Source organism: Abramis brama (assembly GCF_963993115.1).
Source record: "Abramis brama genome assembly, chromosome: 6".
NCBI classification, from domain to species: domain Eukaryota; kingdom Metazoa; phylum Chordata; class Actinopteri; order Cypriniformes; family Leuciscidae; genus Abramis; species Abramis brama.
The window spans coordinates 37,533,789-37,549,469 of NC_139968.1; the positions used below are offsets into that span (position 1 = coordinate 37,533,789).

General features: G+C 35.5%; 2 protein-coding genes and 1 long non-coding RNA gene across 3 annotated transcripts in view; all 3 read right to left on the reverse strand.

The window, feature by feature from the left end:
* Positions 1–15,681, reverse strand: part of LOC311084841 (uncharacterized protein) — a 334,198-nt gene that overhangs the window by 26,133 nt on the left and 292,384 nt on the right. The gene's annotated exons all lie outside the window — the stretch shown is intronic.
* Positions 159–5,266, reverse strand: LOC311084874 (uncharacterized protein). The gene is made up of 4 exons (XM_084117174.1): positions 5,193–5,266; positions 4,626–4,946; positions 501–626; positions 159–292 (listed from the first exon to the last, which is right to left on the reverse strand). The coding sequence occupies exons 1-4, from the start codon at positions 5,239–5,241 to the stop codon at positions 165–167; spliced, it is 624 nt and encodes a 207-aa protein (XP_083973300.1). The 5' UTR covers positions 5,242–5,266; the 3' UTR covers positions 159–164.
* Positions 8,517–15,015, reverse strand: LOC311084893. Its single transcript, XR_014606655.1, has 6 exons — positions 14,670–15,015; positions 14,260–14,424; positions 13,801–13,886; positions 11,062–11,095; positions 9,493–9,591; positions 8,517–8,556 (listed from the first exon to the last, which is right to left on the reverse strand). It is a non-coding gene; the product is annotated as an uncharacterized lncRNA (long non-coding RNA).

Sequence of the window (15,681 nt, forward strand, 5' to 3'; positions counted from 1 at the left end):
ATAGATGAACTAGTGAATATAGATATCTAAATCTTTCCAAAATAGTCTTGAGTAGATACAGTGATAAAAACAGAAATATTTTATATGAAATGTTGACTTTCTATAATTTTTCTAAAACATGCTAAACTGGACAAATTCAATGTTATCGGTTTTGTTTTCTCCTGTTATCCTCTTGCAGCTCTGACGTCTTTGACCAGAAGAACAGCAGCAGCCGCAGAAGCCACGCCCATCAGCGCAGTGACGACCAATCGCAGCACAGCTTCAACTGAATCACAACAGGGGGCCTGGCCTTCTGGAGAAACAAATGAGCAATGATAAAAATGAGTTGAGATTTTCAACAAGCTGATTTTATTCTCTATCAGGAACTCAGATATCCTCAAAAGATATCTGCGAAAACTCAAAACTTGTTTAGAATGACATGAGTAAGTTAGTTTCATTTTTAGATTAATATTTCTTTAATGCATTCCTGGGACTAAATCAGCAAAAAAGCTCTGAGGTACCTGCACATGTCTGACAGAGTTCAGTGATGTTAACATGTTCACATTTTGCCAATCCTGATGATGATGATGATGATGATGATGATGATGATGCATCTCTGCTGGTGACAGGATCAGGTGTAGTAGCAGCTAAAACATGAGAAAAACCTAAATATCAGTCACAGTCATTCAAAGCGGACAGTCCTGATGTTCTTGAGGAGACCGTGTCTAAATGTTAAAGTGAATTGTGGGATTTCACAATGGGACACAGAGTGTGTGTGAAAAGACATTTGTTGACACACATAGAAGTGTACTAATTATAGGTGACTTTGAGCTTGTCTTTTTAAGATGTCACTTATACATTTGGGCAGTCTTGTTATAGTGATGACAGAAACAAAGCTTTTTGAAACTTTAAATCCACTGAACCAATTGTTTTGCAAAATAATCCAAGCTTAAAAGAGCTGTATGTAAATAATGAAGTACACAAATGAAATACTTGCTGGGTCTAACATCATTATGAAAGTCAGAAGGAAGATTAGTGATGGATGCAGATACATAATATGTAATGTGTGTTAACAAACAATAAAAACAGACGTCACAGGGCTAAATACATAACATCGTAAAGTGAATACGCATACATAGTTTTATATCATTTGAAATGGAAGGGAAGAATCCAAGTGGAAAACCTGCATTATTTTAATGTTATGTTGTGTGTTTTTGTCTTAAACTCTACACGCTGAGATGATGATATGAACATGCCCACATTCAAGCATTTACAGCTCAGCTTTAACAGCAGATTTAGTTCACAAAGTCATGACCTAAAAATTAATCAATCCTAAAATTCATCATTTCTTTTTGAGATTTCAACTCAAATTAAATGCTTTATAGAAAACACTAATAAAAGCGAATGTTTTGGCATAATAACTCTTGTTAGATTTGTGTTGGTCAGATGAAGTTCAGGCGAAGTCTGAGCACTGAAACATCTGTAACTAAGATTAAATTTAGTGTCATTTATTCATATTATTATTATTATTCAAAATACTGTACATATGTTTATTTATTTTGGCTAAACCTATCTGTGTCTTTATGCTTTTTTATATTTATTATTCTTAAATGTTAATATGTGTCTTGTTATATTTGTGGACTGAAGCTTCAATTCCAAGGTCAATTCCTTGAGTGTTCAAACACACCTGGCAATAAAACTCTTTCTGATTATTCAATAAACCTCATGTTAACTGTGTGAAACTCACTCCACATTTGCATCTAGTCATTTAGCAGATGTTTTTCTCCACATCAACAGATGAGCATCACAAACACTTTATCACAGGAGTTATTATAATAAGTGTCAGATGAAGACCCTTGCTCCAACACAGCTCAACAGAGCAGGTTAAGATTCTGGAAAATGACTTTTCATATTATTTAAATAATTGGATAAGCCAGCTATTTTAAGACCAGCTACATTGTGCATGACAATATTAGCACTATCCTCCAGACAATGTAGTGAGAGAGATACATTTACTATTATACTATGCAATTATTGATTTTCTTGAAGAAAAACAGAAATATCAAAGAATCTTGGCACATGTTGCATCATGGGATTGTAGTTCATTCCTTCATAAATTTATTACATGACACATTTTTATTTGCAGCATTTAGTTGCTGCATACAATTATGAAACGAAATAGAATAGCAACATCACATAAATTAATAATAAAAAATGAAAAGAGTGTAATTAACAAAGAAATGTAAAATGGATGGTATTAAAGAATAAAATGAAGTATTATCGTTGTGGCCACTAGATGGCGCAATACACCAGATTATTCTAATAAACCTTTTCTGGTCCAGTTCAGAGAGAGCATTGGTAAGCAAAGCTTTGTTTCACCAACACTTCATTACATTTATGCTTTTAGCAGATGTTTTTATCCAAACCGGATTACAAAAGAGGAACAAATGCATTCATCAACAATCGTTACAGTTCACAATGTTTTATTTGACAACTACAGTAGCGAGAAGAGAAGTTTGAGCAAGCCTGAGTCCTATGTACTCTTTCTTTGAGATATTCTCTCCAGATTAGTTATAGTTGTATTTTTTTTTTATTGCAGGGTGTTTGATCTCATGTTCTGTCTCAGCAGAAAACACAATACAATCACATACTCCTCATATTTTGATTGTTTAATCAAACCTGAAGTGTTGTTAAAAGCAAATATTGTGCAAATATTGTCCAGACATCACTTTTAACCAGAACTGTATCAATCCCTGATCAGGGGTCAAAGAACCGTCCATCAACAGAGGCTCACGGTTTAGCTGGTTAGCAGAGCCTTAAAAATGAATTCCATTAATGATGATATAAAACATTTCTTCAACAAAGCTTGTTACTCTTATGCTAATAGAAAAGGTTATTACTTAAACCATCACTTGTGCATACATAAATTCATAAAATTATTCACTTGTTTTTGTCATTGAAAGACCAACATAAGGGTTTTTTTTTTTAAAGGATAACAAGAATAGAGGAAACTTCTCAGAAATAACTTTCAAAATTAACAGTCGCTAGAGCTGGAAATAACTTCTTATCTGCAAGTTCACAGCATTAATATGCAAAACATGGAAATATAGAGAGATGCATATGCAGCTGAACATCCATCTAATATTTAACATACACATAGTATATCAATATTTCATATTCACAGATATCACAGAGAGTTTTTTGTCAGACATTAGCATTCACTGATTCTGTACTTTTTCACAGTAAAACTGTTTCTCATAAAGATGAAGTTAAACTGTGGAAGTCACTTCAACCCCACACAATTCACAGAAACACACACACACACACACACACACACACTATTCACGCCTCAAGACATGCAAACACAAACGTCCAGTGATAAACATTATCATGCACACACTCTCTAACCAACAGATGAAACTACATTCATATTCCATAAATGAGGCCTTCTGTAGTTTGAGCTGTAGAATACAATACTGTAAAAATACATTAAAAATGTCATGAAATTAAATGTGTACTGCCATCCTGCAGATTTTGTAAAGTGCCCTATTATGCTATTTTAAAGGTTTGTATATAGTTTTTGTTTTGGAGACTGCAACAATTACAAGCATCCAATGTCAAAAAAACAAAAAAACACTTTAATTTTCTCATCATAAACATTGAACATTACATCATTTCTCAAAGAGGCTGAAAACTGTTTGTTCGAAGATTCATTCTCTCTAAACCCACTCAGTCTGGTGTGGTTGGTCTACTCTGCTCCGATTGGTCAGATGGCCCAGTCTGTTGTGATTGGTCTACTTTTCTTAAGTTTTACATTTAATAAATTACATTTATTTACTAAATTAAAGTTTAAGCTCCAATCTCTTCCCGAAAATCTCAAAAAAGTCCTTTGGTGCCTCAGTGACTACTTCACTAAGAGAAGCTGTTAATCACAGCTGTCAATCATGACGTTACACCACCGTTTTTATAACATCAAATAACTAAAACCAAACTTATTTAAAAGACGAACATTTGAACTTACATCAGCATGATAAAAGCTATCTAAAATGACAGTTTTTCATCTCTTTGTAAACTACAAAAACATGAATTAGTGAAAACGGTGATGTCATGTGCATGTGTATTATGTGTTCTGGCTATAGTCGGGTGTGTTTCTTTGCAAACATTGCCAACTACTGGCCTGGTAGCAGAATACTGTGTTGTTTATCATTTTCGCTGATCCGTGTGAATGGGGATCCTTTTGACAATGGTGTCAACATGAAAACCGTCAAATGTGTTGATGTGTAACGTATCCTCAGTGTGCAGAAATAAAAAGCTTTTGTGTGGAGATACAGTAGTTCATCATATTTGCTCCTGGCCATTGCTTGCATGACTTTCATTTCTGAGTGAGCTTTATGAGTTTTAAAACACTATGACAATATGACAGGTGTGAAAGGGACAACTTATCGACACTACAAAAGTTAGAGGCTTTTCTCATGGTCAGTTTTCAGTGTTTTTAGAAGCCTATATGGATTAATATTTAAAATGGAAATAAAGTATCATAGAGAAATTTCAAAGATCACAAATAAATGATTTTTATTAATGACAATAATAAATGACAATAAAATGGCTGTAATATATAATAGAGTAAGCTGTATTTCTCTACTCACCATAGACAGTAACAGTGAATGTGGTCTTTCTTCCGCTGATGGTCACTTCATAAAGTCCAGAGTCTGTAGTTCTGGTGTTTGTGATGGTCAGAGATCCAGTCTGATCATCCGCCTTCAGTCTGTCTCTGAATCTCCCATCAAGAACATCATCATATGTGGCGATTTCACCGAGAGCTCTATTGATTTTAGCTATACGAGTGCTGTTAGGTCCAAACCTCCACATGATCACATCATCTGCCTTTAGCTGAGTACTAAAGTTTAGAGTGACTGAATCTCCCTCATTCACTGACACTGACTTCACTGCATCACCACCAAACACTCCTGGAGAACAAACAGTTTACAATTTAGTTACCTTTTTCCCAATTTAAGCTGTTTTAATAAAGCTTTATTTGAAGTTTGAAGTTGTTTTGAAGTGACAACAATAGAAAGACTGGCATAGGAAAAAAAAAAGTGTGGAAAATAAATGGTAGTATGCAAAATATCTGAATGCACACATCTTCATATATTGTATTTTAAGTTTTGGTCCACACAAATAACATGCAACTATACATATTTTCTATCACTTACCAACCAGACAGCAACAGCACAAACAGCAAAAAGCAAATGTGTGAAACATTTTCTTCAACAGTTCAGTGGTTTGAAATAGTCTGATAACCAGTGAGAGCCTGCAGACAGTAAAGTTGTGCAGACTGAATTAGACCACGCCCCATATCTTCAGCCACACCTTCTCTCTTCAGAGCTCCGCCCCCAAGGCCTGTCGATCCGAAATGATTGACAGGTAAAAGAGCTCTCATGTTTTAAACCTCCTACACAAGAGAGTTGTCAGGACTCCATGTCAATGCTATCTGGATTGCAGGTTTTTATGTGTTATTCCAAAGAAAATAATAAAGCTTTTGTTTCTGGAAGGAAATCATATTCTGCCGTTATCAGTTGGCCACTTCAAGTGGTTGGAAGAAAATGTTTAAAGATTTTTTTTTTCTGGCTGTGCTTTTGCCTTCTGATTGGTAAGTTACTTTTTTTTATGGTAACAGTTAGTACAGCTTTTTATAAAACTATTAAATCAGTCAGAAGATTTGCTGTTGCTGTTATATTACTTTGAATAATCATTAGCTGATTTGAAAGCTGTACTGTATAAAGCACTATGTTAATAAAGGTGGCTTAATTTATTTACCAGTTATTTACATATTTATCTAAATGTCCTGTTAAATCATGAATTATAGGCTCTATGCTTAAATACAGGACAGACAACCGTATTCTGTTGCTGTGTGAACGTGGCTTATGATACCAAACAGAACATCTGTACTTTTAAGTCTCAAGGTTCAAGGTGTTTATATTTTTCCAGTAAGGTGTTATTTTTGTGAATTTGTAATGAACTTTATCAATACATAAACTGAATAAACAGCCAATGCAGTCCATGCTGCTGAGAGTGACGTAGATGAATGTGTAAATATGTGCTGCATGCTTTCCTCTAAATAACTAAATAAATATGCAACAAAAATGAAAGCATCTAATCGTAGCGTTACCAGAAGCTGCTTATAGGCACAAGTATACTAACATGATCATTTTACTCAACAGCATATAAGGGTCATTCCGTGCCAACTCAACCAGAGGTAACTGGTTAAAAAAAAATGTATCATTTCTTTTATGGTGAAAGATAAATGAAGGAATAAAACCAAAATAGTAGATGTGACAGATGTATACTGAGTAATCCTGTTTTGTTTAGGGGGTCAAAATGACAATTTTATCCTGAGATTTGGAGTCAGATAACGGGGGTAAAAATGACTTTAGAACAGCATCATTATTTAATTTTTACACACAGATTGGGTTACAAGGTTAACAAATGAGCAGAGGTGTCAAAAGTATTCACATTCATTACTCAAGTAGAAGTATAGATACTAGGTTTTAAAAAGACTTCTGTAGAAGTATCAACTCAAGCTTTTTACTCAAGTAAAAGTATAAAAGTACTGGTTTCAAAACTACTTAAAGTATAAAAGTAAAAGTAATGTAAGGAAAAAAATGCCATTAAGGACAAAAGCTTAGGCCACGCCACAGGGGCCTATATAGTGCACTACCCCCTATTTTTCTAAAGGCCATATTTGACTATAATTATATTAAAATGTTGATGTTGAAAAATTTGGGATGATGCACTAGGCTACCTGTTTCAGCCGTATATATGCCCATAGAAAATGAATTTTCTAAATAAATAAGCTAAATAAGCTGAGGAATCAGGAAATTAATAGGGTAATGTATTAAGGTTTTTAGTCTATACTGACCTTAACAATACGTAAATTATTTAATTCTGTAATGTTACAAATAACTAATAAAGACATGGTGGCAGTTTAACAGAGACTTAACTTTACTACGCTCATAGTGCAATGCAATAGTGCAATACTGTCTTGTTCCTTGCTTTTTGAAGAAGCCAAACACATGTCTGCATCTTTCATTTAAGGGATATGGTTCACCCAAAAATTAAAATCATTTACTCACCCTAAAACTGTTTCAATCCTGTATGAATTTATTTCTTCTGATGAACACAAAAGAATATATTTTGAAGATTGTCGATAACCAGACAGTGGATGGACCCCATTGACTTCCATAGTAGGAAAAAAAATACTATGGAAGTCAATAGCTACCATCAACTCTGGTTATCGACATTCTTCAAAATATCTTCTTTTGTGTTCAGCAGAAGAAAGAAACTGGTTTGAAACAACTCGAGAGTGAGTAAATGATGACAGAATTTTCATTTTTAACTAAGTGAACTAATCATTTAACAGAAATGAACTGTTGGCATATGTTTCTGTCCAGTTTGTCCTGTTGGACACGACACACAGCAATACTGTCAAGTGTCACTTGTGACCATTGCTCTGAGCCATGTTTTCAGTGTCCTAAGAGCACTGAAACTTCTTTCAGTCCAGCTGATGAGACTGGGATGATCAACAGGCCTCTCATTTCAACAAGACCAGCCTTCAACAGACCAAGCAATGTTATTTGTTCATGTTTAATGGGGACTTTCCATAGACATAATGATTTTTATACTGTACAAACAAACTGTGTATTCTACCCCCCTATAGACTAACCTTACCTATCACAGAAAACTGTCTGCATTTTTACATTTTCAATAAACAAAAGTCTGATTTATAAGCTGTTTTCTGAAGAAGAAAAAAAAATCCCTAAAAGGACAAGGAGTTTGGATATTGACATCTTTGTGGGGATATTTTGACCCTATAATGTAGAGTTGCACACACACACACACACTCACTCTCTCACTCACGCACGCACACGCACACACACACAACCTACCTCTCTCTCTCTCTTTCTCACACACACTAACGATTATGTTAGTGTTATGTTACGATTGTCATTATATCCCACATGGAAATAACCTATATAAACATATATGTTTTAATATAGGTTTTGATATATGTGACATATATAAAATTGGCCGTTTTCCTATAATTTATGTACATATATGCACATATATGTGCATATATGTACATATAATATAGAAAAACGGCCAATTTTATATATGTCACATATACATGTGACATATATGTACATATATGTGCACATATATGTGTACATATATACGTGCGTACATGTAGGCTACCTATATAGGTAGGCCTACATATATGCACGTATATATGTGTGCATATATCCACGTATATATGCACCTATATGTTAGTAAAATTATTGAAATCCATAGCTGCTAGACAACATAAATAAAAGCCCAAAATTTAGAAACTTACATTTTTTATTTACTTAAGAACAATCAAATAGTACAAGAACAAAAATATAGTACAAGAACAAAAATAAGACAAAAAAACTGAACAGAAAAAAAAAACAATTATTTTGTTGATCTTCTCAGCTCCGTGAGCTTCGAATTGATAGACGTGCCCTCAGCTGGCTGCCGGCCACTTCTTCAATGTAGCATCTAGAGAAGACAAAAATAATAAGACAGTATAATAATAATAATAATAATAATATAGTGCTTCATCAGGAACCCAAAGTGCTTACAGTACAGCTGCAATTGGACACATATTTTGGATAAAGGGCTGATCATAATAAAAAATGCGTCATGTAAACACGTCAATTGGAAGATTCTGATTGGATTCAGAAAGAAATTCTGATTGGAAACATCACCCCCTTTTTTTTAGCGGCATTGTTCTTTCATATGCACATGTCCATCATGGGGACTGCATTGTTAACAGTCACACGGTCAATCGTGCATCCAAAGCAGAGAAAATTCATGGATAGGAAAAATTTAGCCACTCCCGGGTTTTTTGGTTTGCTTAAAACACAGGTGAAGTACAACTTCTGCAGTTGTTTTAGGGAAATTAAGACCGCAAGCATCTCCGATAAAAGAAAAGTGTCTGTTCATTAAAACTGTGAACAGAAATGTTGATTGTCTTCAAATTCATTAACCACGCCCTTACGAAAATTAACCATGGTTTTACTACAGTTATATTGTAGTAATGCTACAATAAAACCATAGTAACCATGACTGTAGTTTTCTCCAAAAACCACTGTTACTACAGTCATAGTTACTATGGTTTTACTGAAACCATTTAACTTTTGTGAACTGCAGTGTCCCGTTCCGCTGCACTAACATTTTATGTGAATATATGTTGCGTTGTTCAGTATGTTGGGACAGAGGCGCCAGAACATCGTCATATCGCACACCCCTACTTCCAAAGTTCACGTTTTGTGTTTCACAGAGTCATAAAGGTCTGAAAAAACGTGAGAGTAGATGACGACAGATATAAAATATTTTTTGGTAAGTTACTTATCCCTTTAATGTTTATCATATTTTTGGGAGTTATACTGACATTTGTTAGACAAAAATTAATTGGTTTGTAAATGTACTTACCACTAATACACTTGGATTGCCAATAGAACTCGCTTTCTTCCAGTCCAAGAATTCTTTTTTTCCATGTTGGTATAGATTGGACAGTTTTTTTTTGGCAGACTGGGGACAACAACAACAACAACAAAAAAAACGATTTTAAAAGACAGAAAATTTAGATATACAGTACATACCTAGAGCTGAAACAACTAATCGATTTAATCGATTAAAATCGATTATTAAAATAGTTGTCAACTAATTTAGTCATCGATTAGTTGCTAAATAACTTTTATTTGCCGTAAGCGGCTCATTTTATTTGCCGTAAGCGACTCATTTCGTGCATATTTTAAATCTGCGGTGACCAAAGTGTGGCAGTAATGAGCCACCGGAGGTTTTACTCAGCCAGTACAGCAGGAGAAGTAGCGAATAGCCAATAGCTGGCCTTGTTTTATGTCACGTGCTTCCCGCACAGGCACAGCGTCTGTGCAGCATTCAGCGAGATGGCGGAGGCAGGCGGCAGTGGAGCTCGAGAAAGAAAAAGAAAAACGCGGAAGATAAAACTAATCGAACGAAGCAGCATTCGGCAGTTTAGGATATCGCACAAGATTTGTCAACAAAGAAAACATTTCATCACTGGAGTGTTTTTTTTTCCGACACCATCGTATCAATTGATTTTGATTAATATGCGCGAGGGAGAGAGAGAGCAAGACAGCACTCGGGTGAGTGCGCGCGCGCGGCCGGGGCTCTCTCTCTGCTCGTTCTTATATATGCCCTGTCAAGCTGACAGGACTTAAAAACACATGCAAATGATACACTTTGTTTCACTCTATGATGGTTAAACTCTGCAATTAATTATTTTTTCTCGGAACTAATGTTTTGGTAGGAACGAAAGTTTACATCGTATGTTTCTCCGGAATCAGCCAGCGCGAAGGACGTCTATATTCCGATTGGTTGCTGGCGTTTGCCGCTGAACCGCGTCATAGCTTATTACCATAAAGTTGAGCTACTTTCAACTTTCTAATTGATTTCACAGCATAAGCTATAAAGCTGTTTCCCAGGTATAAGCTGTGTGTTTACAGGAAATAAATAAATAAAATGCAATTTACTGCAACTGTATTCTGTTTTATTCTTATTCTTCGTGAAAATATGTTCTGCAAGATTCATTAATAAGCTTTGTTCGGGATGTTAAACTACTTTAGGAGCCCAAAGGACTGCCATGGTGAAAACATTATTTGAAATCTCCTTGTGAAATTTGCTAGAGTACGTATGGGTCAGTGTTTTGATTGCAGAAGAGTTCGACAAAGGATTACTAACACATAATAAAACAACTCCAGGTATGTTTTTGATGAGGATACAATGCAAAATGGTTAAAATCTCTAAGTCTATGTTGAGTGATAAAGACCCTTTGTTAATAATTTACTTGGGGGAAAAATGGGCAAAACTAAAATATAAGTACATAAACCGATTAATCGATTAATCGTAAAAATAATCGTCCGATTAATCGATTATCAAAATAATCGTTAGTTGCAGCCCTATACATACCATATAATCATTATGTTTATTAATGGTATTCACTATGACTTCACTATTTACCTGGCAAACAGCTGATGGTTTCACACTCTCTCGTCTGTATTAAAGAAGATGATAATTAGAAATTACATTTTTGCCAGTAACAAGTTGTCCAATGTCATTAAATGTAATGCTTAAGACCAGTGCATGGATAGACAACTCTGTGTGGATGTCAAAATATATTAACAATACGGAACAAGATTTTAGATTCAAATTCAGTTTGAATTGGTTATAGATCTGCCAGGTTCTCACAGCAGCCAATCACAGCGCACTCCCTCTCCCACTTCGGTTCACCTTCGTTCATCTTAGGAACACAAATGAAGATCTTAATAATGAAGTCTGAGAGCTTTCTGACCCCCCATAGACAGCTAAGCAACTACCTCTTTAACGTAAAACTAATCCATATGAATTTAATGGTTTAGCCTAAATTTTGTGAAGACATGATCGCTTCCTTTATGATGAACAGGTTGACACTGTCACCATTCATGTTAAATACCCTTAAACGTTAAAAGGATGACAAGACAAATATTTCGCTTTCCTTGGACACGGCAACCTTTTCATGAATATATGACTTGACCTCAAAAACAGACGCAGGTCATCGCACGCACTCAGTCGATCACTCTCATTCACTGTCTGTTTAGGCTTAAGTGCAAATCAGCGAAGCCTCTATACAAACCACCATGATAAACAGTCTTGTTATCATTATTAACTTATTTTACATTCAATACACATGCACGAAGTTCAAAACAAGAAGGGTATAGCCTTGTCAGTAGCGCAGTACTGCAATATTGCGGTTATCGCCACAGCCCTATTTATATGATGAACAGATTTAATTTAGTCTTTTCTTCACACTTAAACAATGATTGGCGAACAGAAGCTCAACTAGGGATGCACCGATCCACATTTTTTCACTTCCGATCCGATCCCGATACCTGAATTTAGATATCGGCCGATACCGATACTATTCCGATACCAGAGCTGTGTTTGCTTTAATATTTTTGTTATCATTATTGTTTATTTTATATGATGCTGAAATAAACTTCTCTCAACATGCAAGTATGATATGTATGTAGGCTATGTATGTATGTATGCATGCATGTATGTCCCAAAAGGCAACTTGAGGTAAATTATAAGGTCAGAAAAGGAAGTAAAAAAACCAGGAAATACTGTTAACAGGAAAAATCCCATTCTGAAAACAAATATGCAACTTTAAGGGTTTCAAATTGATTGTAATGTCAATATTTATTACATTCACAAAATGTCAAATACTAGAGTCTTGAAATATAAGAAAAGTGCAAGTGTAAATAGCTTACACACACACTATCTGAAGGGTGATCCTCGCTCCGATGCAGTAACTCTCTCGATGAATGCTCGATCAACATCAGCATCTTGCGAACAGACTGCGAACAGGATTTCACCTCAGACGTGCGTCAATTTCGCACTGGACGCGCGAATGGATTCAAAATATTCAAGCGTCCAACTAGACGCGAATTTGACGCGCTATTCGCGTTTGGTGTGAACGCACAGTAACGTGGTGCTTTTTTAAATGTTTGATTGCGTTCGCTGTGTTGTACGACGCGAGGGAGCTTTAGCTCTGAATCACGGCTTTGCAAACATTGCATTTAACGTTAGCTGTCTTGCTCTGCGGCGTTTCCAGTGTGAAGTATTTACACAAAGCGGACATGTGGCTAGCCGCAAACCGCGGAACGGATTTCTCTCATAACTCTGTGTCTCATTGAGCCGCGCCTCCGTTCAGGAAATCCATTCCGCAGTTTGCTGCCAGCTAGCAGACTCGCCGGCGGGAATGACTTTTGGAGTCATTTCAGCAGACAACATTAAAGAGCATTAAACATGACTCATGGATATCGGATATCTCCGCAGGTTGGATCGGGAAAATCCGATACGTGAATTACGCTGGTATCGGGTCCCGATACCGATACTGGATCGGATCGGCCCCATCCCTAAGCTCAACCGAACATGCTTGACACGTGAGACCAAACCTCTCTCAAATGTGCTGCGCAACACACGAGAATGAACCTCGTTTGTTCTTGCATGTCAAGCGAACATGCTTGAGCTCCTGTTTACCGTAACTGATGTGTGAATTTATGAATGCTTATGTGAATAAATGCCTAAATTCAACCTGTTCATCATAAAGGAAGCGATCATGTCTTCACAAAATTTAGACTAAATTATTAAATTCATATGGATTAGTTTTACAATCACTTTAACTTTTTAAAGCATTAAAGTGGTAGTTGCTTAGCTGTCTATGGGGGTCAGAAAGCTTTCAGATTTCATTATTAAGATCTTCATTTGTGTTCCTAAGATGAACAAATGTCTTACAAGTTTGGAACAACATGAGGATGAATAATTAATGGCAGAATTTTCATTTTTGGGTGAATTAACCCTTTAACATATTCAAGTTAAAATTGTAGTAAAATGATCATTTAAATGCTATTTTTTCTTAATAACATTTACACTGACAGTTAAGACACTTACGATTGCATTTTTATAAATACCCGCAATGAACATAGCAAAATTCAATGTGGATTTAAAAAAAGGATTCCGAGCCGATCGTTCATTTTCAACCAAAATCCAACGTCTGACCGACGTTGTAGTCTATATCCTGTGCCTGCTAGGTTATCCAGATTGGCATCACTCTGTCATTATGGCAAATAAACTCTTAGGACTAAAAATTCAACCACACCAGAAAAAAATATATCATAAGATTAAAAAACTCAAATAACTCATTGTAATGATACTTGCCTCACAGCTGAGGATGCAGGAAGACTTTCAGATGTGTGATGATCAGTGAGACCAGCACTGGCAGATTACCCCATCATCTTCATGATCTAAAAATCAAACATTTGCTGAGTTTCAACAAAGTTCTCTGTTAAAATGAATGACCTGTATATGACTTAGGGCAGAATCAGGTAATCGCAATCATTTAAACACAGAGAACGAGTGATCAACTATTTTATCTGTGCACTGTTCAGTGGTGTTCAGTCACGTTGTTCAACTGCATACAGTAAGATATTGTGGACTAATGTAAAGTACACCAGCATGGCACCTCTGGTTAAGCATTTATTTACAATATTTGTAGACGGTTAATATCACCGACTCGATTCGTACGTAATTACACAATTTACACTCGTTATTGTCATGTTGAGAAGCTGTAACGCTTTATACATTTGTTATTTGGTTAAACATAAACATAAAACCCACCTTTGAATTTCCTCTTCTCTTCATCTTATAATTCGAGTGTGTGTTCTGACGATAGAGGGCGAAGCCATGTTTGTTGTGGTGCTCGTGCTCTGAAGTTCCCGCTCTCCATCTATTTGAAAATGCAGTAACGGCTGCAGCGACCTTGGGCAATCAGTTGTATGTTGCCTAATAGCAAAGTTAACATTTAACAGTTATAGTGGATAATGGAGAGAAAAATGCCCTATTATGTACACGCAATGACTTAATACTAGTCAAAGATTAAAAAGTGTAGCCTAACTTATACAAGTCAAACCGGCTAAAAAGCATTCGGTGCAAAGCTAGTTTAACTCGCTAAATGAACGTCAAGTGGCTGAAACATTTATATTTTTCAACTTGTGAATTACATATAAACATAAATTATCAGAACTCACCTTTCAATTTTGTCTTCTTCAAGTTAAATATTTCAAATAAACCAATAAACTCGACCGCGCTGTGTTGTGTAACGATAGTATGCTTCCAGCTGCCTGTCAGTTTGGAAAATTCCTTGGCTGAAGCGATTTCGACCAATCAGCATCTTGTTGCTATGCCAAATACTAAATACATCAACCAATCATGAATGAAACAGTAATTTGACCTATCACTGCACCCTTGCTCTGAGAACAATTTTTTTTTTCCAATTGCTAACACACAATTTTGCGAACAATTTTTTTCCTGGTTTTATTAAAAAAAATTATATACTTATATTTAACACAATTTACAAAACCACACACCCAAACTGCAAAATACCTAATATATCATGCAAAATGAAGCACTGCAACCAAAACTACATTTAGTAGGCTATTGGTTGCACACTTCACCACAAAATGGCACACACTTGATTCATATCACCAGATTTTTGACTAACCAACTACACTGTTGGGCATAAAATCACTTTAGTATGCTTTGCCATAATACTAAAATATTTCAAATTGTAGAAAATTCTTCAGATTGTTTACATAAATATTTGCAGCAGGTACGCTATTGAAACATTTTTTTTTTTCACCAAACAAGTCAGTGCAACATATGCACAGCAGATATATTTACATCGGACTGAACAAAAACATGCTCACAAAAAAAAAAAAAAAAAAAAAAAACCTGCATTAAGACAATACAGAAAGCATTGCATTTGGTGGATGTAATGGTGAATGTGTGGATGTGTTTGAGCTGTAATGTAAATCTGGAAGTGACTTGGAATTGGAAAAAAGGCTTGATTGACAAAAAAAAAAAAAAATTCACGTGTTCGCACATACATAAGTTCTTGCATATTTTTTTTTTAGTTAGTTCTTAGTTATTGCCTTGATAATAGAAAATATGAGCTATAGGCATGACAGTTGCCAAAGTGAGATATGAGGAGACATATCTTGTATACAGGGCTTATATGTGGATATAAAGAAGCAATACAGG